This window comes from Balearica regulorum, chromosome 13, assembly GCF_011004875.1.
Source record: "Balearica regulorum gibbericeps isolate bBalReg1 chromosome 13, bBalReg1.pri, whole genome shotgun sequence".
NCBI classification, from domain to species: domain Eukaryota; kingdom Metazoa; phylum Chordata; class Aves; order Gruiformes; family Gruidae; genus Balearica; species Balearica regulorum.
In genome coordinates, this window is record NC_046196.1 from 2,963,233 (window position 1) to 2,987,877 (window position 24,645).

The 24,645-nt window shown below is 67.9% G+C and overlaps 1 protein-coding gene across 4 annotated transcripts in view; it reads left to right on the plus strand.

The window, feature by feature from the left end:
* GSE1 (Gse1 coiled-coil protein) overlaps positions 1-24,645 on the plus strand; it is a 101,423-nt gene that overhangs the window by 22,804 nt on the left and 53,974 nt on the right. For 3 of the 4 annotated variants that reach the window (XM_075765315.1, XM_075765314.1, XM_075765316.1), the window contains one exon: positions 15,165-15,330. In XM_075765315.1, coding sequence (XP_075621430.1) covers positions 15,165-15,330 — 166 coding nt within the window. Of the gene's footprint in view, positions 1-15,164; positions 15,331-18,333; positions 18,507-24,645 lie in introns of those variants that run through there. The other variant, XM_075765317.1, reaches the window with a different exon arrangement.

Genomic DNA, 24,645 nt, shown 5'->3' on the forward strand with positions numbered 1-24,645 from the left:
TTCCTGCACCCCCAAACCTGCCAGTGGCCCCCGAGGGAGAGACGCCAGCGGGAGGGGGGTGGCATGGAGGCACCCAGCCATGAGCAGAGGGGCCAGGCTGCGTGTGGAGGTGGGTGCATCCTTATTCCCTGCCTGGGGCAGAAGATGGGGGGGTGCCGCAGCACCCCAACCCACCTCCCGTTGCACACTGAGGCGCTGGAGGGGGACTCCAGCACCGTGCTGTCCCTCCGCAGCCCTGCAGGATCGCATCCCACCCCCCTTTCCACCCAGATTCCCGCTTTCCCATTGCCGTGGCAACCTCCGGCATGGCAACGCGGAGCCTTCTGCAAGGGGATGTCTCACATGTGCCCTCCCCATCCCTAGGGCTCCCCCCCGGGGGGGGACGACGAGGGGGGTGCGGGGGGCTGGTGCGGGTGGCCGGGGGGCGGGGGGCTGGGTTAGTTTGCAGGGTGCCAGGCTGGGCATCGCTGTTTGCCCTCAGCTGGCCGCAGAATGAAAGGCGCAGTGTTTTGCAACAGCTTAAAAGGAGAGCGGGCAGGTTTGTTTTGGAGGCTGCTGGTCTCATCCTGCCCGCTGGGGCCGGGCTGGGCGCTGCTGGGACCTGGCAGCTGCAGCTTGGGGTTATCCAGGGGCTCCAGGGGGGCCGTCGTGAGAAATGGCTGCGTGCTGAAGGTCGCTGAGTCCTGCCGAGCTCGTGGCAGGGATGGAGGCGCTCGGGTGGAGTCTCATTGGTGCATGCTGGTGTCACAGAGATGAGGAGCTGTTGGCTCCTGTCCATCCCTCCCTCCATCCTGCCCTCCATCCCTTCCTCCATCCCTCCCTCCATCCTGCCCTCCATCCCTTCCTCCATCCCTCCCTCCTTATCCCTCCATCCCTCCATCCCTCCCTCCATCCTGCCCTCCATCCCTTCCTCCATCCCTCCCTCCTTCCCTTCATCCTTCCATCCCTCCATCCCTCCTTCCAGCCCTATTCAGCTGTCCGCTCCCGGTCGGGGATGCTCCAGCCTCTCCGGCCCTGGCCTCCCGCCAGCCTTTTCCCACACTCCCTAATCCCAGGCTCCAGCCCTGGCTCCCAAGCGCTGGCAGCAGCTGCTTAAATATCCCCGAGCCAGGAAAGCGGGACCTGGCCCCTGACCTCCCGGAGAAACTGGGGGGTGGCGGGTGCTCTGCCCTGGCGGTGGGTTTTGGCATGGGGACAGCACGCAGGCTGCGTGTCCTCACGTCCCCTGCCTCGTCTGCCGCCCCTCGTCCAGGGCAGGATGGATGAGCTTCACGTTTGCAAAGGGTTTGGTGCACACCGGTCGCATCCTGCAGGCTTTGCACCCTCCGGCATCGCCGGCGTGCTGTGCGGTACCCGTGGGGAGCGGGGCAGCATCCCCGGGTGGGGGGGTGTTTATTGCCCCCCATGGCCCTGCCGTGTGTGTGTTTGGGGGGGGAGGATCCCCCCTGCCTCCTTCCCTCCCTCCCGCCTTATCTGTTAAATCTGCTAAGCAGGGGAGCCGGTGCAGTCGCCATCTGTGAGCCTGCCAATAATGGGATTAACTCTTTCCCCTGGCCGGGGCCGAGCCTGACGGCGCTTCGGGCGCTCCCTTCCCGGGGTACTCCCCGCACCCCCGCCTGCCCGGGGGGAGCCAGCCCACCGGGAGATGCCGGTGGTGATGTCCCGGGGTCACAGGGCTCGATGGGGACAGCCCCAATGGGTCCCCACGCAGATGTGAGCCACCAGCATGGACTCGCCGCCCGTCTGCCTCAGTTTCCCCTCCTGCCTCAGTTTCCCCGCCTGCCTCAGTTTCCCCGTCTGCCTCAGTTTCCCCTCCTGCCTCAGTTTCCCCTCCTGCCTCAGTTTCCCCGCCTGCCTCAGTTTCCCCGTCTGCCTCAGTTTCCCCGCCTGCCTCAGTTTCCCCGCCTGCCAAGCCGGGTGATTTTGGGCGTTGCAAAGCGCTCTGTGCTCCTGGCAGTGCCGGGGCCGCTTTACCGGGGAGGGGGGGGACACGACGACGGCGACACACGACACGGGTAGGGGGGGGCCACGCTGAGACATGCCGCCGCGCACCGGCTCCGTGCGTGGCTGTGGGCACCGGTCCTCGGGGCGGTGGGAAGCAGGGGTGCCTGCCCACCCTCCCGGGGATGCTGGGTGCTCCCTGCCTGGGGCTGGGGCAGAGGTGGGACCCCGCGGGGTGGGGGGTGGGGGGGGGAGTGGGACATCCCCCAGCCCTGCAGCTTCGAGCCTGTTTCCCGGGGGGGGGGGGGTAGGGGGGGGTCCCCGCTAATCCTCTTAGGCGCTGGCGGTCCGGCTGGGCTGTGCCCCGGAGCAGCTGGCGAGGCTGGCTCCGGCCGCTGCCCATCCTCCCCTCCCAACAGGTGCCCCCCCGGCTCCCCCCGCCCCCCCCCGGGGTCGTCGCACCCCCCCGGCCCCATCGGGGCTGGGCGCGGGGCGAAGGGCTCCCCGCAGCAGGCAGCCCCCTCCCCCCGAGGCCGGCCCGGGAGCGCTCATTAATTATCTAATCTTCCCTTTATGTTTAATTTACAGCCCCGCGCGGCTCTGGCCATATGCTGCTTTTGTTGTGTCTGGCTCTTTGTTGTGGCAGGCAGCGGGGGCTGGCGAGACCCCCCCCCCCCCCGCCAGCCTTTGATCCCCCCCATCCTCCCCAGCGCCACCCTCCAGCCACCCCCGCGGCACGGTGGCGAGCCCCGGGGAGGGGGTAAGTGCCTTTTTCTCGGTTATTAATTTCCCTCACCCCCCCACCCCCCCACCCCCGTGTCCCGTTCCCCCCCCCCCCCCCCTCCACCGCCCCCCGTCTCTCGCCGGCGGCTCGGGATTCGATCGTGCGTGTGCGTGTGCGTGTGCGTGTGCGTGTGCGCGGCCGTGCCTCCTCCCGCTCGCTGCCGCCGGCGGGGCTGTGCGGGGTCACCGCTCCTGCCCGCACCCCGGCACCGCGCCCGCCGCTGCCGCACAGGTAGGTGCAGGGCAGGCAGCTGCCTGTACCCCCCTCCGCGCCCGCCCCCCAGCCTCGCCGGGGAGGGGAGGGGGGGGGGGCACCGCGGCAGCCCTGGGGGGGGTCCTTGTTTGGGGGGGGGGGGCAGTGGGGTGGTGTAGGAGGATGTAACACCCCCCCCCCCCCAGACTTGTTGCGTGTCCCCTCTGCCCCCCGCCCCAGCTGCGAGGTGGGGGGGTCCCAGGCTGGGGGGACGGTCGGGGGCAGTTGCCTTTGCTGGATGGGGGGGGGCTCAGCGGCAGGACCCCTGCAGCACCCCGACCTGCTGTGGGTACCGGGGGGGCGGGGGGGGGCTGTGCACAACTTGCTGCAAACTTTGTGCAGTGCTGCCAGGCTCCCTCCGCTGATGGAGTGGGGGTTTATTTTTTTTTAAAAAGTAAGATGGTCTTTCTGCACCCCGGCAGGCCCGTACGCAGCTCTCCTGGGGTGCACGGGGTGGGAGGGCACCCCAACTGCGGGGCTGCCCCGGGGCCGCAGCGCATGCATTCATCCTCGGGGGGTTCGGCCCTGGCTTCCTGGGGAGGGGCAGCGGTGCTTGGGAGGGGGGCGAAGGGGTTTGGTCCATGTGGCCGCTGGCTCCCTGGCAGCGCGAGGCTCCGTTTGTGGATGATGGGGGGGCCAAGCTTCCCTCCCTCCGCCCCCTGGGTGCTCAGGTGGGTGCGCTGAGATTGGAGCTGTCGGTCCCCGAGGGATGCCCATGGCTGGGTGACCCTGAGAGCGGGCAGCGCCAGGCAGCATCCCTGCGGGGGCCGCCTGCCCTTCGCTGGCGCTCCTTGCCTCCTGTCCCCGGGCTTTGCCGGGTCCTGGCGTGGGCAGGGGCTGCCCAAACCTCCACCGCAGGGCTCGGGGCAGCGTGTGCAGGGGTCTGTGTTCTTGCTGCCTGTCTGTCTGCACCTCCTACGGCTCCTGCCCACCTCCCTGCCAGCCTGGGGGAGAGGAGGGCGGATGCGCGGTGGGAGCCGCGGGCGGGCGGCAGGCAGGGTGGGTGCCAAGCCGCGGGCCTGCCTTGGCCGCGGGAGCCGTGTGCCGGGCCAAGCGCTGGGCTGGCGGCAGCGCACAGGCTCTCCCTGCAGCGACACATAAGGTCACCGCGACCGCCGGGAGGGTGGCCCTGCCAGAGCGTCCTGGCTCCGGCGGTGGCTCCTGCGTGCCGGGAGCCACGATGCGGTGGCGGGGGCCGGCCCCGGGGGCCACAGAGCCGCTCGCCAGGTGAACAAACCTCCTTTCACGCTCGCCGGAGGCAGCCGGCTTGGCACGCGTCCTGCCGCTGGGCATCCCACGCGTGCTGCTCGCCGTGGGGGTCTCCGGGGGTGCACGAGGAACCCCTCGGCCCCGGGGGGGGGATGCTGGGGTCAGGGGTCCTGGGGTGGGGCATGATACCTGGGGACAACGCTGCTGCCGGCGCGGCCGGCGTGATGGCATGGCAGCAGTCCCAGCTGACCCACGCACGTGTCCCGGTGGTGGGGTGACATCCTTGCTGCGGAGTGGGGGACAGAGTGGACGCCCCTCCACCGGCACTCCACGTCCTTGCAACTCCCTCCCCCGCCCCGTGCCGCCGGGGTGGCCGGGCTGTCCCTTTTCGGGGTTGTTTTCCGCCTGCCGGGTGTGGGGAGCAGAGGAGGGGCTGTGCCGCGGCGGCGGTTCGCGGCAGGTGGCCGCTGCCGCTGTCTCGCCAGGGCCCATCCCCATACAAAGCCCCGCTCGCTCCCTCCCTCCCGGCCCCACGCCACAGGGCCGCTTGCCAAGCGAGACGCCGGGGCTCCGCGCCGTGGTGGGTTTGCACCGTGTGTTGCAAGAAGCAGCTGAAACACGAGGCTGGGCTCCCCCCGTGGCTGCCCACCTCCTGCCTGTGCCCCCCGGCATCCCTGCCGGCTCCTGGGTGTTGGGGAAACTGAGGCAGTGGGGCAGGAGGCAGCTCGCCCGAGGGAGCCGATGCCAAGGCTGGGGAGAGAAAACAGGATTCTTGGCACGGGCTGGTGTTGCCACGCTCTCTGCCCACAGGCGAGGGTTGCTCTTTGCCGGGTGTTGCAGACGGGCTCTCCCTGCCGGCGTCGCGGCGAGGCTCGCCGCTGCTCCTCGCCCCTGCTTTTGCAGGGTGGCTCTGCACGGGGGGCACCCTGGGGCCCGCGGCTCCGTCCCCTCGAGTGACAGCTCCCCCTCGGTGCTGCTGAAAGGGGCGATTGTTCCCCCCTCCCGCCCCGGGGGTGGCCGGCCCCCGGCGCTGTGTGTGGCGGGGCTGGTGTGGGCAGCGGGTTGGCCTTGGCCCCCTGCCCGCCGCTCTGCCCTTTTCCAGAGGCAGCTGCCTGTGGGCACGGCTTGGCGGCCGTCCTGCCTGCAGGCTCGGCCGGGGCAGGACCTGTGCCCCCCTGGGCCGGACCTGTGCCCCGCTGGGCCGCCGGATCGCCTCTGCGCAGGATTGCAAAACCCGGTGCCGGTGCCACAGCTGTCACGAGTTTGCAGTTCTCAGCCCAACCGTGGCTTTTCTCTGCAGCAGCTCCATCTCGAAAGGAGGGCCTGGCCGGAGGGGGTGGGAGGGGATGAGCAGGGAGCCGGTTCTCCCTGCCCTGTCAAAAAGTCCCCCTGGAGAGGTCCCTGGTGGCTTCACCCCTGCAGAAGTGATGTGTCAGCTCTGAAAGCCCCTGGTTTTCCATCCCCGAGCTGTGTGTGGGAGGGGGCTGTTCTGCCCCCCCTTCCCGGGTCCACTGGGGCTCTCGAGGGACCAGAGCGCCTGTCCCGGGGGTTTGTGGGCACCCTGCAGCATGTAGGGTGGCGAGATCCCCCAGTCCACACTCGGCTCCCCCCGCCGCCGCCGCCACGCTTCCCTCCCAGCTCGCTTGTCAGCTAATGGCGCGGCTTATTCCTATGGCTTTTTAAGTGTTTAATGGCGCGCGGGGCTAATGATGCGGCTCCCTCTGTTCGTGCCGCCTGGATAGATGGACGGTGTCGGGGTTTGGCGCTGCCCGAACCTGCGGCGATGGGGACAGGGATGAGAAGGGGCCCAGCCGGTGCCCCCCGGAGCTGGGGGCTGCAAGCGGGCGTCCGCCTGCCCGCCTCTCCTCCCTCCTCCGCACGGCTGCCCGAGCAGTAATGTCACCGTAAACGATATTTATCACGAGGTGATAAAAATCTATTTCCAGCGACCTCTTGGAAATGGCCCTCGTAAAACCAGGCAGCAGACGGAGGCAGGAGGCAGACAGCGGGGAGGGGGAACGGGCAGGGAAATGGCTGTAATCAGCCGCGGAGCAGGGGCCGGCTCTGCCGGGGAGCCAGCCCTGCCGTCCCCAACCCCGGTAAATTGATGGCAGCCCGGGAGGCCCGAGGGCTGCCTGGGCATGGCTGGGTGGATGCTCGGGCGTCTCGTGGCCTGAGCATCCTGGGATGCAGCATCCAGGCCATGAAGGGAGGACGAAGAGCGACGCTCGCGTGTAAGCGAGCGGGATGGGGGCTTTTGCGTGCCATAGCTGCATCCCGGGGTGTTTCCAAAGTGACAGCCTGAGGGACCGACTGAGAGATGCTGGGCCGGAGCTGGTCCCGGAGCAGCAGGTCAGGGATGGGATGCTGAGCTAGCCAGCGTTTCCCCCAGTGCTCACAGCCACCGGGATGAACACCCCGCTGGCAGGCACTGCTGGGTCATCCCGGGGGGCTGCTGCTGGTCCCACAGCCCCCCCAGCTCAGGGCTGCACGATCTCCCCCTCTCCTCCAGCTCCATCCCTTCGGTGCCCGGTTGCTGGGTGCTGATTCAGCCATTTCCCTCCCGGCACTAATTACTCAGCCCGTCGCCGAGTCGTGGCCGTAAATTCCCCGGCAGGAGCGGGCCGGGAGGCAGAAAGACTCCTTGGCTCCTTTCCCCGCTGACCCGAGCAGGGACCTGTAATCAGGTGTAATTCATCGGGGCGCTGAGTCGGCAGACGGTTGCCCCGTCCTCCCCCACCCGCTTTTGGGGTGCGCTGTCACCCGTCAGCATCTCTTCTCCCTGCTGAGCGGTACCCGGCGTCCCTCCCGCCTCCGTGGGACACTCAGCCTAGTGTCCTGTCCCCCCCATCACTAAGGATGGCCTGGGGGACCCCGTGTCCCTGCTGCACCCCAGGGTGATGCTGCTGGCCCGGGCATCCTTGGGGTCCTCAGCGAACCACCTTTGTGGGGTTGGAGAGGTGCGGTTTGTTCCTAAAAATGGGGACAGGGCAGGATCCCCCCCACCATGGGGGGGGGAGGGCTGTGGGGGGAGACAGCTCCCGGCTTCAGGGTCTAATCTGCTGTCCTAACCAAGAGACTCATTATCATTTAAAGTAATTAATCTGGTGGGGCGGTGGCTGGACCGCCCTGCACGCCTGGGTGTCCCCTGCCTGGGGGTGACTGCCCCGGGGGGGGACAGGGACCGGTGGGGAGGGGGCTGGCGGGGCTCGCAGCTCCCAACCCCAGCCAGAGATGGGTCCTCGCAGGGCTGTGGCGGGAGGGGACAGCGGGGAGGATGGGGACATCCCACCCGGGTACCACTCGCGTGTGCGAAGCCCTTGAAATCCTCAGGGAGGGACACGGCACCGCTAAGGGACATCGTGCCGCCGAGGGGCTTCGTGCCCACCCTCCTGGCGTGCCCAGGGCGCGCGGTGACACGGCGGAGTGTGTGCCGCAGGTATTATCCTGCATTAAAGTTTCCCCTTGCAGATGGTGTGCGTTTAATCTGCGGCTTAACGAAGCACCGGACCTGGCGGTAAGTCCGTCTTTAGATGGCAGGCGGGAGCTGAGAACCGGCGTGCTAAGCCGCCCGGCTGGATGAAGAAGGGGGACACGGGGGGGGACTGAGGCTTTAATGCCGCTGCGTTGCAAGCTGATTGCCCGGCCGGCGTGTGGCCCTCGCCGGGACCCGCGCCGAGGCGGACGAGGGCTTTCGCCGCGGATGCCGTTGCCGTGATGTGCCCCTCCTTGAGTCAGATGGGGTCCCCCGGCCGGGTCCCCCCCGCACGGTGCGGTCCCCTTGCAGAGCCTTGCGCCGACCCGGTTGCTCTTCCCTGCCTCAGTTTACCCCCTCGAGCGTGCTGCGGAGGGTGGGAATGCCCCGAAAACATGAGCTGCCGTGGGGCGAGTGGGATTTTCCGGAGTGAAAAGCCCCTTGGGGCAGCTGCCTCTCCCTGCAGCAGGTATTTAGGGTGACGGGGAGGGGACAGTGGCCGCAGACTGTCCGGCAGCTCCGGAGCTGGAGGTGGGTGCGGTGGGCGCCGTGCCGGCTTACAGGGCCACAGCGTCCCCGAGATGGGGATAGGGAGCACGGGGGATGGAGCAGAGTGCCGGGGCTGAGCGGCAGCACGGCCCGCGGGGTGTCTGCAGGATTGGGGTGGCAGGCCCTGCTCCGCAGCAAGCTGCACCCTTCCCCTCCTGGGCCCCGTGGTCAGGGGGGGACACGGCAGCGGCGGTGCAGAGCTGGGGCTGTGGCGTGGTGGCAGAGGGAGGTGGGAGCTGCAGGGACAGTCGGGGCCGGGGGGGTCACTGGTCTGGCCGGGGTAGTTCGTCTCAGGGTGGAATGGCGCCATTTTAGCTGTTTACTCTGGAGTCTAATGATGACTGTGTGGGCACTGTGCTGCACAGCCTTGGGGAAATCCGTGTGGATTTGAGAGGGCTGGTTGTTCCCTGCCGGGCCAGCTCCCCTTTCAGCACCAGGAGGGGACGTGCTGCCGCCAGCCCTGCTGTCCCTGCATGCATGGGATGCTCACATCCTTCCCTGCCTCCGTTTCCCTTCCGTGCAAGCAGGCCGGAGGGAACATTTCCCAGCCTGGCAGGGACTGGCAGACATAAGCAAGATCTGTGTCCCCCCACGGTGGGACAGGGGCTGGTCCGGCACTGAGCAGGGTGCGGGTCCCATCCTGCCCTGCCAGCCTGGCTCTGGGGTGACAGGGTGGTGAACGTGGGGGGCTCTCGGTGTGGAGGTGGGGGCGACGCAGGACCCAGCACCGCCTGAGCAGCGGGGTGGAGGTGCCGGCATCTCCCGGGGCCTCGTGCGTCGCCACCAGCCCTGGCTCATCCCGCAACCTGGGGAAACTGAGGCATGGGAGGGGACGCGGCACGGCCGGGGCTGCCGAAGCAGCGAGCAGCCACCGGTCCCCATGCCCAGAGCCTCGGAGGGCTCGAGGAAAGGCGGGAGTGAGCGGCTGCGTGCCCCCCGCCTCCCCCTCCATCACCTCCCCGCTCGCTGGCGAACAAATGTCTGTTCTTGCAAAAAAAAGAAGTGACAGGGGTCGGCGCAGCGCTTTCCACATGACCTGCCCGGGAACAGAGGACGTCTTTGTTAATCCAGCGAGCTGTCAGTTCAGCCTCTTCACAAAAGGCATAAACCACTTATTGCTGCTCTCACCCCTGACCCCGGATCCGCCTGCGCGCCCTCCATTGTGCCGTCTCGAGGAAGCTGGCAAACAATTTCGGCTCCGGCTCCCCTCCCCGCCGGCGGCTGCACGCAGGGGCCGCCTCTCGCCCCGCCGGCGTGGGGAGCCGCCGCGGGGGACCCCCACCTCCCCCCCCCCCCCCCCACCTCCACTCCCCCCCACCCGCATCTGCGCGCACGCCGCCTCGCCTGGCAGCTGCTGCGAGGGGACGGGGGGCTGCCACAAAGGGACGGGGGCCGGTGGCAGGACCACCTCCCTCCCTCCCTCCATCCCTCCCTCCCGGGGCTGCCGGAGCAGCTGGCCAGAGCCCTCGGGCTGCGGCGAGGGGGTGCCGGGTGCTGCACCCCGCGGCCCCCCAGCTGAAACCCCTTAATGAGAGGGGACAAAAGCTCCTTAGGGCCCCTGGCTGGGACGGGCTGGGACGGCAGCTTTAGCCAAAGCCGCTTATGGCCCGGCACAAAGCCGACGAGAACAGCCCTGCTTCCCGGGGGCTGGGGTGGGATGGGGCGATGCTCGCACCCCGCCAGCCTCGGGGGGCCCGGGGGGTCACACGGGGTGACGGCCGGGGGCGGGGGCTGAGCACGTGCTGCCCACCCCGTCCCTCTGTGCCGAGCACCCGGACCCCGCGGCGGGGCCGGTGCGCTCCGGAGCAATTAGATGCAGTCACTTTGGGGCTATATATAACCCAAATTGCTGCCTGCAGCTCGTTAGCTGGCTGTCAGAGCCGCTGCGGCTGCGGCGGGTGAGATGGTGTCGCCGGGGGGAGCGGGAGGGTGACGCGGGGACCCGTGGCTCCCCAGGGATGGGGGGCACGAGTGGGGGATGCGGCCATGCTGGGGTGGGTGCAGGATCAGGCCCTTGCTGGGGATGGGCTCCTGGGGGCCGCCGCGCTCCACCCCGAAAGCAGCAGCGAGCGGGGCGGTGCTGCGCCCGCTTCCGCTGGGTGCTTCCTCCGCCATGCCGGCGGTGGGTGGTTGCAAACCTGCTTTGCCGGGGCGGTGCGGGGGGGGTGTGCTGCGGTGACACCGAGGTCAGGGTCAGGCCTTTCCCCCTGCCCGGTGTTCCCCGGGCTCAGCCTGGCCCCTGGGTCAGGGTGCTCGAGCACGGGGGGCCGCTGGCGCATCCCTTCCCGGTGCCGGCGGCATTTCCAGCATCGTCTCCCCACGTGGCGTCCGGCCTGACCACAGTCTCCGGCGCTGCCTGTCCAGACCCCTCCATCCCTGCCTGTCCCGCTGCCGGTCCCCGCCTGGGCTCGCCGGCGCGCCGTGGCTCTGCTGCGGCTCTGCCGGCGTGTACCAGCCCCCGCGCCGGGGAGGAGCGCGGCACCTCGGGCTGTCTGGGGGCAGCTGCGAGATGAGTGTGAACATATTGTGTGGGCTCCTGCAGCAGGCGTCACGGTGTCGCTGCTGGAGAGCGAGCGGGAACCACAGCCCCACCGTGACAAACGGCTCCGGCACAGCCCGCAGCCGTGCCCACGCGGGCGCCGACGACGGGCTGGGCCATGCCGCGGCACCCCCCGGCTTTGCCGTCGCACCGGGACCTGGAGTGGGGATCCGGGTGGGCAGGGATGCCCACGGCTGCGGGGATGGGCTGACCCCCGGCACACGGTGTCACCGCCGGCTCCCCGCCACCGCTGTGACGTGTCCCCGCAGCCATATTAACTGGCTGGGGGGGCCCCTGGGTTGGGCACATCCGCGGCTTGGGAAGGGTTAACGGCACCGTGTCTCTCTCTGGAGCCTTTTGTTTCTTTCCCATTTTTTCTCCCCCCCCCTTCCCCTTTTTAATGAGGGGTTAGCACAGCTCTAATTGCAGGTTCCAACTTTCCGCCAGCAAACACGGCTGAGAAACTTTAAACACGGCGGTGGCGAGGATGCACGGATCCAGCCACCGCCCCCTTCCTGCGGGCACCCAGCGGGTGCCATGCCCTGCGGTGCCACCAGTGGGGACCCCCCCCGCTGCACCGGGTATCTGGCTGCAGCCTGCTTTTGGGGGGAAACCTTCTGATTGCAGGCTGCTGGGAGGAGGAGGAGGAGGAGGAGGAGGAGGAGGAGGAGGGCGAAGGCTTCCTGGGGCGAAGAGCAGCTGAAACTGCCTGGGCGAACACGCGGCTGGGGCTGTGCCCGCGGCGGCGGCGATAAAGCCCCAGCATGAGCTGGGGGGCTCGGTGGCCTCACCGACAAAGGGAGCCGGGGGGAGCCCGCTCGCCGCAGCTCTAAACACTCCAAAACCACCTTTTATTCTGAGCGCCGCCTCACAGGCCCCGGGGGGAGGCAGGGGGATGGGGGACAGTGGGGGTTCACACACACACACCCCCCCCCCGCAGCCTTGCAGCCGGATGCTGGGGTGCACTGCTCCCCCCGCCGAGGCTCCTCCTTCTGCAGCCGGCTCTCAGCATCCCCTGGGAGGTGCAGGATGCAGCCCCTCCGTGCCGAGCATCCTCCCCGCCTCGGCCCTTGCTCGCTCACGGGTACTTGCACGCGGGCTGTGCCAAAAACTATCGCTGGTGCAGCTGTGCCGGTGCTCACCGGGCTCCGTGCCCGCCACCCCGCCGGGGTGATGCCAGCCAAGAGGCGAAGCGCCGCGACTGCATCCACCCCCGGTGCCCCGGCTGCCAGGAACACGGGGGTTTTCCGGGGTGCTGCCACCCGGGAGGGTGGAGGTTGGGGCTGCGCGGGCGTAATGCTGCCGGGGTGGTGGTGGGGCGGCTTTGCCGTGCCCGCGGCACCCTGTGGGCGGCATCCCCGTGGGCGGCATCGCTGCTGTGCACGCTGCAGCCTGCTCCGGCGGCAGGCGAGGTGCAGGGGAGGTGGAACGGGGAAGCCGTGTTTTCTGGTGTCCCAAAGGCACAGGAAACACGCCGGCGCGGCCGCCTGCGTGCCGGATCCCTCGCCGGAGAGCCGCCGCGGCCCTTTCCTTTCCCGCTCCGTCACCGCTGTCCCGAAGCCGGGGCCGAGGGGCGAGCTGGGTGCCACCGCAGGTATTTATCCCAGTGACCGGAGCAGAAGGAATTTGCCCTTGGCAGGGAGGGACGGACGCGGGGACACCGCTCCCTGCCCTTGCTGCCATCGCGTCCCCCAGCTGCAAAGCTGCCAGCCCCGGGCACCGAGCTGAGGGCAGGTGGGGGACACGGGGGACACGGGGTCTGGCAGTGCCTCTCCCTGCCTGTCCCTGGAGGCCAGCGGCTGTGTTTTGATGCGGCTCCAGCTCTCTGTGTCCTTCGTGCCAAGCACCCGCTGGGGGAGATGGAGGCGGACGCCGCACAGGGGCTTTGCGGGATCGCCGTGCCGTGGGGCCGGCTGTGCCGGCTCCGCTTGGAGCCTTTTCTCCCCCGGTTTGTCACCTGCAGGCCTGCCCTGTCTTCCTTGCCTGTCTCCCCTGGCTTGCGGCCCTCGCCTGCCTGCCTGCTCCATTTTTCCCGGGTTAATAACATCACATGACGATGTCATGTTGATGTCACCTCTCTGCACACTTACCCTGGACCTGGACGCTGCCTGAGGCCATGCCGCATGGCCCCCCGGTCACCGCCGGTGCTGGACGTGGCCAGTGCGTGCTGCAGAGCTGTTGCAGGCTCGTCCCTGAGTCCGTCTGTCCCTCTGTCCGTGTGGATACTCCCTCAGTGCGTTTCTGCAGAGAGCCACTCATGCAATGAGCGGGCCGGCCTCAGCACCGTTCGGCGGGTGCTACCAGCCGGTCCCCTCTCTCAGCCCAGGGGGACGTGCATCTCCCCAGGGCCGGACTGGGGACAGTGGGACGTGGCGGGGCTGCCAGCGCTTGGTGGCAGAGCACCCTTCCCTCCCGGCCTCTGCCTGAGCACCTCAGGGTGTTGCTTAGCAAATTAGCGCCCAAATCAACTCGCTTCCCTCTAATTGGGGGTGAGTCTTTGAGGACGTGGTCAGGGAGGAGGGCCCCCCCCTCCGAGGGGCTGCCGCGATGCTTTATCTGGGTGGACAGATCCCTCCTAATTGAGCAGATATTCTGTGTTCGCAAACAGATGGCTCCTTTGCATCAATTATTCCTTATCTGTGTAACCCGGGATGATTTGCTGACAGATAGCGCGGGGTGAAGTTAAAGGGAGGAGGCGGCCGGTGCTCCGCGCTGGCTCCGGCTGCTGCCTGGGGGGTCCCAGGGGGCCCAGGCGACGAGGGGGAACAGACCCCGGCTGCCCCTTGGGCAGGTAGGACCCGTCTCCGGTGCTTTTGCATCTCGGCATCCCCTGGCAGAAAAATAGAAGGGGTGGGGGGTGCCACCGGCGCGGGGCTGATGGGTGGGCTGGGGTCTGGGGTGCTGCCGGGGCTCCCTGGGGAGCAGGGGGGTGCCAGCCTTGGCCCGGCAATCGCGGCCGAAATCCGCCTTCTGTGCCGCGACCCCGACCCCGGCCCGCCGCTCTCTGAGTGCATCTTACCCAACGCTGCCGTGACGCATGACGTGGGATGATTAATGTTAATTAATGATTAGTTGCTCCAGGTATCAAAGCCCGCCCCAGCCCTTTCCCGTGCCCACAGGGAGGGGATTGCTGCCTGGCACCGCCCGCAGCATCGCCCCGGGAGGAGGAGCGGCGGTGTGACGTCCCCCATGGGACCCCGGGGAGATGACCCTGCCATCTCCAGAGATCCCGTGCTGAATTTTTGGGGATGGGGACTGATCCCTGGGCTTGTCCCCTGCCCGCTGTGAAAGTCACCTTCTGTCAGTCACTGGGAAAGAGAAGAGCATCCCGCCATTGCCGGGGCAGCCGGTGGCACCCTGCCAGTTGGAGCCGGTACGCGGTGGCACTCGAGGACTCGCAGGATGTGCCGAGCACTCGCGGTTGTGCGGCACTGCCATATGGATTCCATAAATTAAACCTTTCCAGGAAGCGAACGGTAAATTTATACGTCCGCTCGCGTGCGTGGCTCATTGAGTCTAAGGGCTTCCCAGCAAAAAATTCACCTACCATCCACCTCACTTCGGCTCTCCGCGTTTATAGGACTAATCCTGAGAAAAACACGATCGATATAAAATCCCCACCGCGCTGCAACCTTGGCCCTAACCTCCTGAAATTGGGAGCGAGGTGTCCCCTGTGGGTGTCCCCTATGGCAGGAGGCGAGGTTGCCCACATCCCATCTGGGGTGGGTGCAGCATCCCGGGGACCCGCTTGGACCCGGGGCTGGGTTGTCCGTGTGTCTGTCCCAGAACGGTGCGGCGGTGCCGGGATGCGCGCAGCGTCGCTGGCTGTCGCTTTATTAAAGATAAACAGAAACGGTGACGGCCCAAGCTGTGTGCCTGAGCGCGCCTGACGCGGGAGGGTGACAGCTACAACAAACACGGGGCTCTGGCAGCTCCCGGGAACGCCGGGGGTCAAGGAGGGGGACCGTCCCCAAAACGACTGAGAAGCGGCTGTCCCCATCCCTGCGGCACGTTTGCCTCGCCTGCCCGGCAGGGACGGTGATGGGGGGTTGTTGATCTCGAGTAAACATTGCCCAGTTGAGTAATCGGGAGCTGCCTAACCGGCCAGCTGCCGCGGGCGAGCAAGGGGACGCCGCTTTGATTCGTGTCCTTCCCCCCAGCTCCAGCCTTTCTTGTCTGGCTGTGCTGGGAGCCATCGGCCGGATCCAGCTGTAGCCCCGCGGCGCGGGCTGGCGTGCGGCTCCCCGCGCCGGCCACGTGCACCGGCCAGCAGGAAAACAAAAGCATCCTGTGTCTGTGCGCCCCGGCCCCCCCCTCCCGGTACCCCCCCTTCCCGTGCCGGCGGTGCTCCGGCCCTGCCACGTTTGGGCCGGGGAAGGGCAAGGCGCTGAGTCTCTGTCCTGCTTCTCTTCTAGGCGTCCTCTTCTTCCCTCGAGACAGCCACTGCCAAGCCTGCTGCCGGCGAGCCCCGGCACCGGGTGGCCAGCACCGGGGAGAGCCCAGGGACGGGCGGCGGCGCTGCTCCGGACTTCGGCCAGCGGACGGCTTTGGATGCGGAGGGTCTGGACGCTGGAGCCACAAGTAGGTGATGCCGGGGGGGTGCCAGGGGGTGCGGGGATGGCAACGCTGAGGGCCGTCCTCTGCCTCGCCGTGGGGTGCGCTGCCAGCCCGGTGTGCTACCGCGGCTTGGGTCTCCCGGCGAAGGCTTTGTGCCCAGCGGTTTGGGGTTGGGGCTCTGAAACCCACAGCCCTGCCGGGGAGGTGACCCCGACGGCACCTCGGTCCCTGCGTGTCGTCCCCGGGGCCATGAGTCAGGCCGTGGGTGCCGGGGAGAGCCGCAGTGTTGGGCTGGCCGTTCCGGGGAGCTGGGGGGCCCCTGGGGCTGGGCCGGGCCGCGGCTCCCGGGACTCGGCCACCCTGTCCGTCAGGAGCAGCAGCATTTTTGGGAGAGGTATCACGCGTGCTTCCCGCCTGCCGCCTCCCTGGACCGGCTTGTTTGCCAGCCCTTCCCGGCGGGCGCGCCGTGCCGCACTGTGCCGTGCCGTGTCGTGCCGTGCCACGCCAGGCTGCTTTGATCTGGCAGCAACCGCCGATGCCGGTTCCTGGCTCTGGGCTGGGGAGAGCTGGGAACCGCAAGGTGCAGCGGGCAGGGAGCCGGGGCAGGCAGGGAGCTGGGGCAGGCAGGGAGCCAGAGCCGGGGCAGGCAGGGAGCCGGGGCGGGCAGGGAGCTGGGGCAGGCAGGGAGCCGGGGCAGGCAGGGAGCTGGGGCAGGCAGGGAGCCGGGGCAGGCAGGGAGCCGGGGCAGGCAGGGAGCCAGAGCCGGGGCAGGCAGGGAGCCGGGGCGGGCAGGGAGCCGGGGCGGGCAGGGAGCCGGGGCGGGCAGGGAGCCGGGGCAGGCAGGGAGCTGGGGCAGGCAGCGCCACCTCTGTGGGGCGAGGGGGCTGCTTGGTGTGTGTGGGGAACTGTGACCCCCCGTGTCCCCGAGGAAAGGCACTTCCCAGGGACACGGTGGTCCATGTCAGCCGTCAATCAGTCCCGTGGGGATTCGGCCCCGGTTCGGGACCCTGGACGGCGCTGTGTCCCTGGGGGGCCGGGATGCATTTGCAAGCTGCTCACAGCCCAGCCGGCAGCAGCGCGGAGGCAAGCTGGGAGCCGTGGCCTGGAACGGGCCCGCCGGAGTCAGCTCGGGATTTATTACCCTGCCAGTGGCTGCCGGGCAAAGGTGACAGTGACTAATGGCTTGTTACACGCCTGCCACATCTCATCTGTGCACCGCGGCCGGCTGCCGGCACTCCCAGCCCTGGTGTGCGGGCAGCCTGAGCCTGCCCTCCCTTCTCCGGGGAGGGGGGACAGGGGTGAACCCCCCCGTGCCCTGTGGGGACCTCGGCCGGAGCGGGTGACGGTGATGGCTGGCCAGCTTAGCTTGGGAATCCGTCCCCGTGCAGAAGATGGGGACCCACTCCGGCAGCATCCCCGTGGCGCTTGCCGCCCGTGCCGTGGCTGGGCAGAGCCGGGCCGCCATCCCCGGAGGTACCACTGTATCTCAGGGCTTCCCAGCTGGTGGCACATCCCAGGATGTCCTGGTGAGCCTCGTGTGACACACGGGACTTCCCGGCACACGGAACTCCTTCGTTGTTGCAAAACCATGAGCCGTGCTTGCCGCTGCTCTGCCAGCACCGCGGCAATCCCATGCCGGGGTTGCCGGGCTGGGACGCGGAGATGAGCGTGCATGTGCGGATGGATGCTGACAAAGCCACAAATGCATTCACTAGGAAAATTAAAAAATTAACAGGCATTGGCTCACTCTAGATTAGTAAAGGCAGGGAGATAAAAGCGGCTCTTTATACCTTGTGAGAATTGCTGATAAGAGCATTTGTTCCTCTGTATTCTTTAAAAAGAACGCAATAAAAATTTAAAATAGAACAGGAAAAGGGAGACGGGGGGAAGAAAACGCTGGTGCTGCCGGTGAGGAGGGCTGGGGAGGCAGAGGGCAGCACCAGCGCCATGGGCAGCAGCAGCGTGGTGGGCAGCGTGGCTGCTGGAGGAAGAGGAGGAGGATGGAGGGGAAGCGGAGGCGAGGGTGAGCCCGAGGGCGGGCTCGGGTGTGTGTGGTGGTGTGGCAGCTTGCTTGGGGACGGCTGGATGCCCCCGCCGTGGCCTGCATCTCCTCCTGCAGAGATGCAAGTTCATGGCCGGCAGCGCCAGGACCAAATTCCTCACCGAAACCTCCCTTCTGCCCGGGGAAGGTTGGGGTCCTGCCTGTCCGAGCCTGCTGAGCCTGTCTGGCGCACGAAGCCGACCGGCATGGCTTGTAATGGCCGGTAAATGATCGGCAACTTCCTCTGCTTGCAAGTGGGCTGAGCCCCACCCCACTCGTTTCACTGGTGTCTCCACACTCGGGTGTGGGCAGAGCCCGCAGGGTGATGGTGGGATGGCACAGGGGTGATCACCACGGTCCCTGCCCAGAGGGGATGGTGCTGTCCCCATTCCTGCACCCGGTGCAGGGGGTGCACGGGGCGTTGGGGTGCCCGGAGGGGGCTGTCGTTGGAACACCCCTTGTCTGCGCAGGGTCCGGACTCAGGACCGCCCCAGGTGCTCACCGTGATGGGTCGGACCATGGGTTGGGCTGGCACCTCTGAGCTCTGGGGTGTCCCAGAGCCTCTTTAGGGGTCCAAGCAGTTTTGGGGTGGGGACAAAGGGCTGGATGCCACCCCAACCTCATGCCCCCATCCGGAGCAGCACCTCCCTGCGTCACCCCCCCAAATGCGTTGCTGGGGAAGGGACACCTGTGCATTGGGGTCAGGGCCGTCACCCCCATCACCCTAATTCTTAGGGGCACCTTCCTCGCTGCTGCACCGCGACCCCATGGCGGTGGGGGGGGGGGGGGGGGGGGGGGGCCGTGGTGGTGTTTCATCCATCCCCAGTGCACTGCGACCCCCTTGGTGGAGGGGTGTCCCCCCCCTTTCCCAGCATCCCTTTTGGGGGACCCCCCCGGTGCCTCCCTTCCCCGGGGAGAAGGTGCCTGCCGCCCGCCCCCCCCCCCGCCCCGTCGGGCCCTGCCCTGCCCGGCCCGGCCCCCGGTGAGTCACGCTCCAGCCGTGCGGCTCCCGGGGCGGCGGGCGGGCGCCGAGGGAAGCAGGAAGCGGCAGGGGGAAGGCACGGCACGGCACGGCTCGGCACGGCTCGGCTCGGCTCTGCTCCCTCCACCGCTCTGCCCATGGAGGAGCGCAGCCCCCGCTGGACGGTGCGGCCGATGGGTGAGTGCTGCCCCCCCCCCCCCCCCCGGTCCCCCCGCCTTCGGGTACCCCCCCACTCAGTGCCGGGGGGGGATGGGGGGGCTGCCCACCCCCCCCCATGGGAACTGCGCTGGAGGGGTGGGATGGGGCTGGTGTGCTCCCACCACCCGCAGACCCCCCCCACTCAGCCCCACTGGGTCTTCTGCTGGTTGGGGGGCTCCAGCATGGGGGACGGAGGTCACCCTGGGGCTGGGGATGGAGGTCACCCTGGGCTTGGGGGACCCTGTCGTGTGGGGGACAGAGGTCACCTTGGAATTGAGGGACCCCATGGTGTGGGGGACAGAGGTCACCCTGCAGTTGAGGGACCCCATGCATGGGGGGCGGGTGGAGTTTGCCCTGGGCTTGGGGGACCCCATCATGTGGGGGACAGAGGTCACCGTGGGCTCAGGGAACCCCATGGTGTGGGGGACAGGGATCACCCTGGAGGTGAGGGGACCCCCTTGTGTGTTGGACAGAGGTCACCCTGGAGATGGGGGACCCCATGGCATGGGGGGCAGAGGTCACCCTGCGTTTGTGGGACACCGTTGTTTGGGGGGTGGAGGTCACCCTGGGCTTGGGCCACCCCGTGGTGTGGGGAGCGGAGTTGCCCTGGGGTTGGGGGTCCAGCTGCTGCATCTCCTGGGGGGTGTTGGGGGCAGATGGGGTGTTGGGGGCAGATGGGGTGTTGGGGGCAGATGGGACCCGCCGGGGGCTGTGGGCTGAGGGTCCGGTGTCGGCTGAGCTGCTCGGTCCCCACGTCCCACATTGCCACAGAGACCCTTGGGGTCATTTCCCAGGTGGGGTGCCCGGCCTGCGGACTGGCAGGGCACGGGGGGACTCGGGGCCGTGCTGGGGGCTCAGCTGGTGGCATTGACCTTGGCACATCTCCTTGCCGTGCTGTCTGCAGGTTTCCCGAGCCGAGCACGCAGGGTGCTGCCGCGGGGCTGTGCCTCAGTTTACCTACGCACCGCTCCACCTGAGCGGGCAGCTCGTGTATTATCCGTGTTCCTGGACACCCGGGACCGCCGGGGCTGGGGAGGGACCGTGTTGCCAAACAAACTGCTGCCTGCCGCGGGGACCCCGGGGCACCGCAGGCCGCGTTGGGGTGATGCCGCGGCCCCGGCGTCTCGCCCAGCTCATCGTCTGCCGCCGTGTTTATTGCTCTGCTCCATCCTCGCTCTTCCACCCCTGCCTGCGTTGCCTGCCTTGCCCTTCGCCCCGGGGCCCGGCAGATCACCATGCCACGCTCGCGGCCGTGCCACGCTCGCGCCCTACGTTGTGCCCCGTCCGAGCGACTACTTTGCACGGTGGAGTCGGTGCCAGCGCCTGGCTGCTGTCCCCGAACCCCGGGCAAGCGCCGGCTGTCAGCCCTTGGAGCAGCAAGGGTGAGTGCCCGGCTCTCTTCCTCCTCCTCCTCCTCCTCTTCCTCCTCCTCCTCCTCCTCCTCCTCCAGCGCTGAGCCGGGGCAGGGGGCACGGAGCTGGGGCGGGTGCCGGGGTGCCGTGTGGGTGCCCATCGGGCTACGAGCGGGAGCCACGGAGGGAGTTAATGGAGGGAAAAGGCAGCGGGAAGCCAGCGCCTCTTCCTGCAAGCGCGCGCGTGCGCGCCGGCCCGTGCGAGCATCGGGGTGAGCCCGTGTGGTTTGTGGGTGTGCCCCCGCGGGGCCGCGAACGGGCGAGGTGAGCGTGCGCTGGGCTGCGTGTGCGCTTGGCAGCCTGTTTGTGTAACCTGGTGGGGAGGTGTTGGGTGTGACGACGGCGAGCGGCAGCAGCGCGGCAGGGCTGGCCGGCCAGGGCCAGCAGCTCCTGCGGGGCTGGGAGTGTGTGTGTGTGTGTGCGTGCGCGTACACGGCGGGGGGGGGGGCTGTCAGTGCACACACGTGTGCATGGGCTGCACAACTCGAGGGCGCGCTGGCAGCTGTTGGTGCGAGGGGTGCGCACCGAGAGCGCGTGCTCCTCCCTTTGTTGGATGCACGCTGGGGTGTGCGACCATGCGTGCGTGCATGTACACGAGCGTGTGTGTGCATGCCCCTGTGTGCACGCATGAGTGTGCACGCCCGGGGCCTTTCTCAGTTGGGGGGGGGTGTTGGGGGGGGGGATGTGTGTGTGTGCGCGCGTGTGTGTGTGTGTTGGCTGCAGGGCAGGGAGCATTACAGCGGAGACAGTGGCTTTGGCGGGGGGCCAGGCTGCCGGGGGTGCGGGGGGGGGTGCCGCAGGACACGGGACAGTTTATCGCTTCCTGACGTGCCAGTGCCCAGGACGGGGCTGCAGGTTGGGGGGCAGCTCGAGAGGGGGGCTTTATTTTTAATCTCCCCTCTTTCCTGCTCCTTCCTCCGGCCCCCCAGCCCTCTCCCCCAGGCGCTGCCCCTCACCCTGGCGTCTGGTACCAGCCCGTGGGAGGTCGGGGTTGGGGGCAGGGGGGGTCAAGGTGGGCTGTGCCTGGGGGGGGTTTCTGCCACGGGTCACACCTCTGTCCCCGAGCCCCGGCACCGATGCCAGCCCCGGGTGCCAGGTTTGGTGTCGCAGCGGGAAATGGCCTTTGCCGGCCTCTGCCTTCGCGTCCTGGCGGGGGAGACCCGACTTGGACCCCCCGTGTGCCGGCGTTGCTCAGGTGCATCGCCCACCCGGGGAGGTGGGCATCCCTGGGGCCGGGTGCCCGGGGCGGGGGGCTGCAGGGCGCCACCGCCGAGCCCCAGCTCCCATCTGGGAAGGGACAACCAGGACGGAGCTTGGCACGCCGCGGCCGCCCGGGCAGGCTGCCAGGGGGATTGCCCTTGAAATAGCCCTTGCCGTGCCTCGTGCCTCGGCCGCCCCGGCTTCTCGGCCGCCCCGTGTCGTCCCCCCCCTGCCCCCACCATCCCAGCACCCCACTGCCTGACGGCGGTTGCAATGCGGTGCAGGAGGAAGCGCGCCCCGGCGCTCCCCGCGCCGATAACGGCGGCCGCCTTATCGCGGGGCCTTCTGCGAGGGCGGGCGGCACGGCCTCCCCCCAGCCCTTATCTGCCTCGGCCGTTGGCCCCGGCTCGGCTCGCAGCCCCCCCCCCCTTGACTCCCCCAGCACCCGGCGTAGCGCCTGTGGGGTCGACCCTTCGGGGGCAGCCGCTTGGCAGCCTGCCCCCTCTATCCTTTTTGAAGTTTAAAATCCATTTAAGTCAAGAGGAGGGAAAGTTATTGCCTCTAAAGCCCCTTGCGTTGAGCAGTAAATCCTCTTTGCTGCGCTGACGCCGCCTCTTAGCGCCTGCGGGACCGGGGGTGACTCCTGGGGGGGGGGGCCAGGCTGCGTGTGTCCCCCCTCCCCGGCACCCTGCAGCCCTGCAGGCAGGCGCTGCGGGTGCTTTTACAGCTGGGAGAGAGCGGGGAGCCCCGCATGCCCTCCGAAAGCGTGGCCACCGTGGGGTCGGGGTCCCTTTGAACCCCCCCAGCCTGGCAGGAGCATCACTGCCGCTTGCTCGCCTCTTGCTCGCCACTTCTTTGCCGCTTGCTCGCCCCTTACTCGCCGTTTGCTCGCCCACCTCCTCGCTCGCACTGATTTGATCCAGAAAGGGGGTTCTCCTCGTGGCACCGATGCCCCGGCACCCCCCGTGGGGGGGCACGGCACGGGAGCCTGCACCCCTCCGCTGCCGTGCACCCAGCGGGGTTTGAGGCCGATGGAGCGGGAGCTGGATGCGCTACCGGCATGCTGGTGTTTTTATTTGATTTCCCTTCTCTGGAGCTGGCAATATTTAAATATTAATGCCTGCCTCTAATTGCTGTGTCAGAGGAGTGGGTCGGCGCGGGAGCGGGCGCAGGGGCGGCAGCGCCGGCTAATTTTGTTGTCTCGAGGAGTGTTTGCTGAGGAGAAATGTTTGTGCACACACACGCGTGTATTTTTACTCCCTTGGGATTTGCTTGGCCCTGGCAGCGACACGCAGCAGCGTGGGGGGGCCGGGCTGCGATGCCACCGGGATGGGGTGGCCTCGGGGCCTGAGCACCCCCCCCCCGCCATTTTGCAGTGCGGTTTGCAATGGGGCACCCCCAGCATCCGGGGGCCCCTCTCCCGCTCCCGGGGCAGGAGGGTTTAATGGCAAGGGGGTTTTTTTTTGTTTGTTTGTTTTTTTTTTGTTTTTTTCTTCGGGCAGAGCGGCGTCAGATGCTTGCGTGCTCGCTTCCTGTAATAAAGCGACCGCCGGCGCGCTTGTCACCTGCTCTCTGTTGTGCTGCCAAGCGGCAGACATGCCGCTTCTTGCTGCGGGCCCTGGCGCGCTCCCCGCCGCCGCCGCTCCTCCTGCCCGCCCCGGGCGCTCGCCCCGTGCCAGCGCGGCATTAGCAGGTGTTTCGGGGAGGGTGCTACGCTGCCTGTTGCCACACGCCCCGTGCAGGCGGGGGCCGTTTAACTGTTCCTCGCCGTGGCCGTGTCCCCTTCGCCGCCCTCCTCGCCTGCCCCGGGCTGTAGCGGTGATGCCAGGGCTCTGCACTTGGGTGCTTGCACCCAGGGCCCCGTGCTGCCCCTCTCCCCTGGGACCCTCTGCCGGTGGGGGGGTGCTGCGTCCTCCTTGCTCCGTGGTCCTGCTGCTCCCCAGCATTTGGGGCGCGGAGCCCTGCCGGGGGTTGGCAAAGCCCCTTGGCAGAGCCAGACCAGCTGCAGGCAGGCGTCTCCGGTTGTCCCCAGCTGTGCCGTGCTGTGCCGCGCAGTTGGACCGTGAGGGGTCCGCGCAACACGTGCCATGCATGAGCTGTGCAAGCTGCTTGGCACTGCCGCTGCCCACCGTGCCATCCCGTGCAACCCCCTTGGATGCACACGGCATTGCCGCTGCCCACCGTGCCATGCTGTGCAACCCCCTTGGATGCACATGGCATTGCTGCTGCCCACCGTGCCATCCCGTGCAACCCCCTTGGATGCGCAGCCCTGGTGCCAGCATCTTCCCAGGCTTTCCAGCTCTGTTGGGTGGGTTTTCCCCACTGGGTTTATCTCTGCTTGCGCCAGTGTCCTCTCTGGATCCCCAGAGCCGGTTTGCCACCCCCCCCGCTGCAGCCGTTGCTCCCTGCCCGCTCCCACCGAGGCCCCGGCTGTGCAATCTCCTTCCTCCCGCCGGTGCAATCTCCTTCCTCCCGGCGGTGCCGTCCCCATTAACCCGGCGGCGTTTGTCCGGGTCCTGCTCCCGTTAACCCTGGCTGCGGGGAACCGGCACCGCCGTAACCTGGCGGGGAGACTCATTGAAGGGTCTAAGGCTGGGTCTGCTCCCGAGGGACAGCCGGAGCTTCTCCCCAGCCACTCGCAGGCTGGAGCCCGGTAGATGTGGGGTGCGGGGAAGGTTGGGGGTGAATTGCACCCAAATATCCCCTGCGGAGGAGGCGGGATGGGTTTTGCTCCTTCCCACCCGAATCCCGCCGCGGTCCAGCCCTGGCTCCCGGCACTGGCTTTGTTTCCGCCGTATAACAAGATGATGGGTTAGGGTCAAGCTGCGGGTTCATAACTTGTTGGAAGACTTTGCTGAACAATAAAGGTGTCTGGCTTTATATCTGCTCGTATTTTATCCGCGCCACGGCCTTTCCCCAGCGCTGGCCGGGATTTACAGCGGGGGATATTTGAACGTGTCGAGGCGAGCTAGGGAAGCCGAGGCCGACCCCCCTCCCCACGCCTTTGCATTCAGTGCCTGTGCGCTGAAATATTTACCTTCCAGCTCCTCTGACAGTTCAAGCCGTCTCGTGAAGCAAAGGTTATTGAACTGCGAATGTTATGACATTACATTTTTGTGTCTGCACTTTCAAGATGCGTGATGCAGCCTGAATGATAAGTGATCTCGGGGTTAAGGGTGGGTTGTTTTTTTCTTTTTTTTCCTCTCTCCTCCTTTCCCTCCCTCCTGCTCTCCTCCCGCCTCAGCGCGGGCTGTTGGCTCTGCTGGGGCTTGATAACGCTCCCTTTTATTGCCCTGCCGTTGCATTCCTGCCGCTGGTCTCCCTGCAGTTGCTGTGGGTGCTGGGGAGGGTTTTAGGAGGTGGGAGAGGCTCATTCTCAGCGCAGAAGCTGGCCGCACTGGTGCGTGCCTCAGTTTCCCTAACCCTGGGCTCATCCCTCGTGCCATGGGCCGTGCCGGGGTGGGCAACGGTGGCACCTACGCCACCATCCCCTCTTGTTGGAGGAC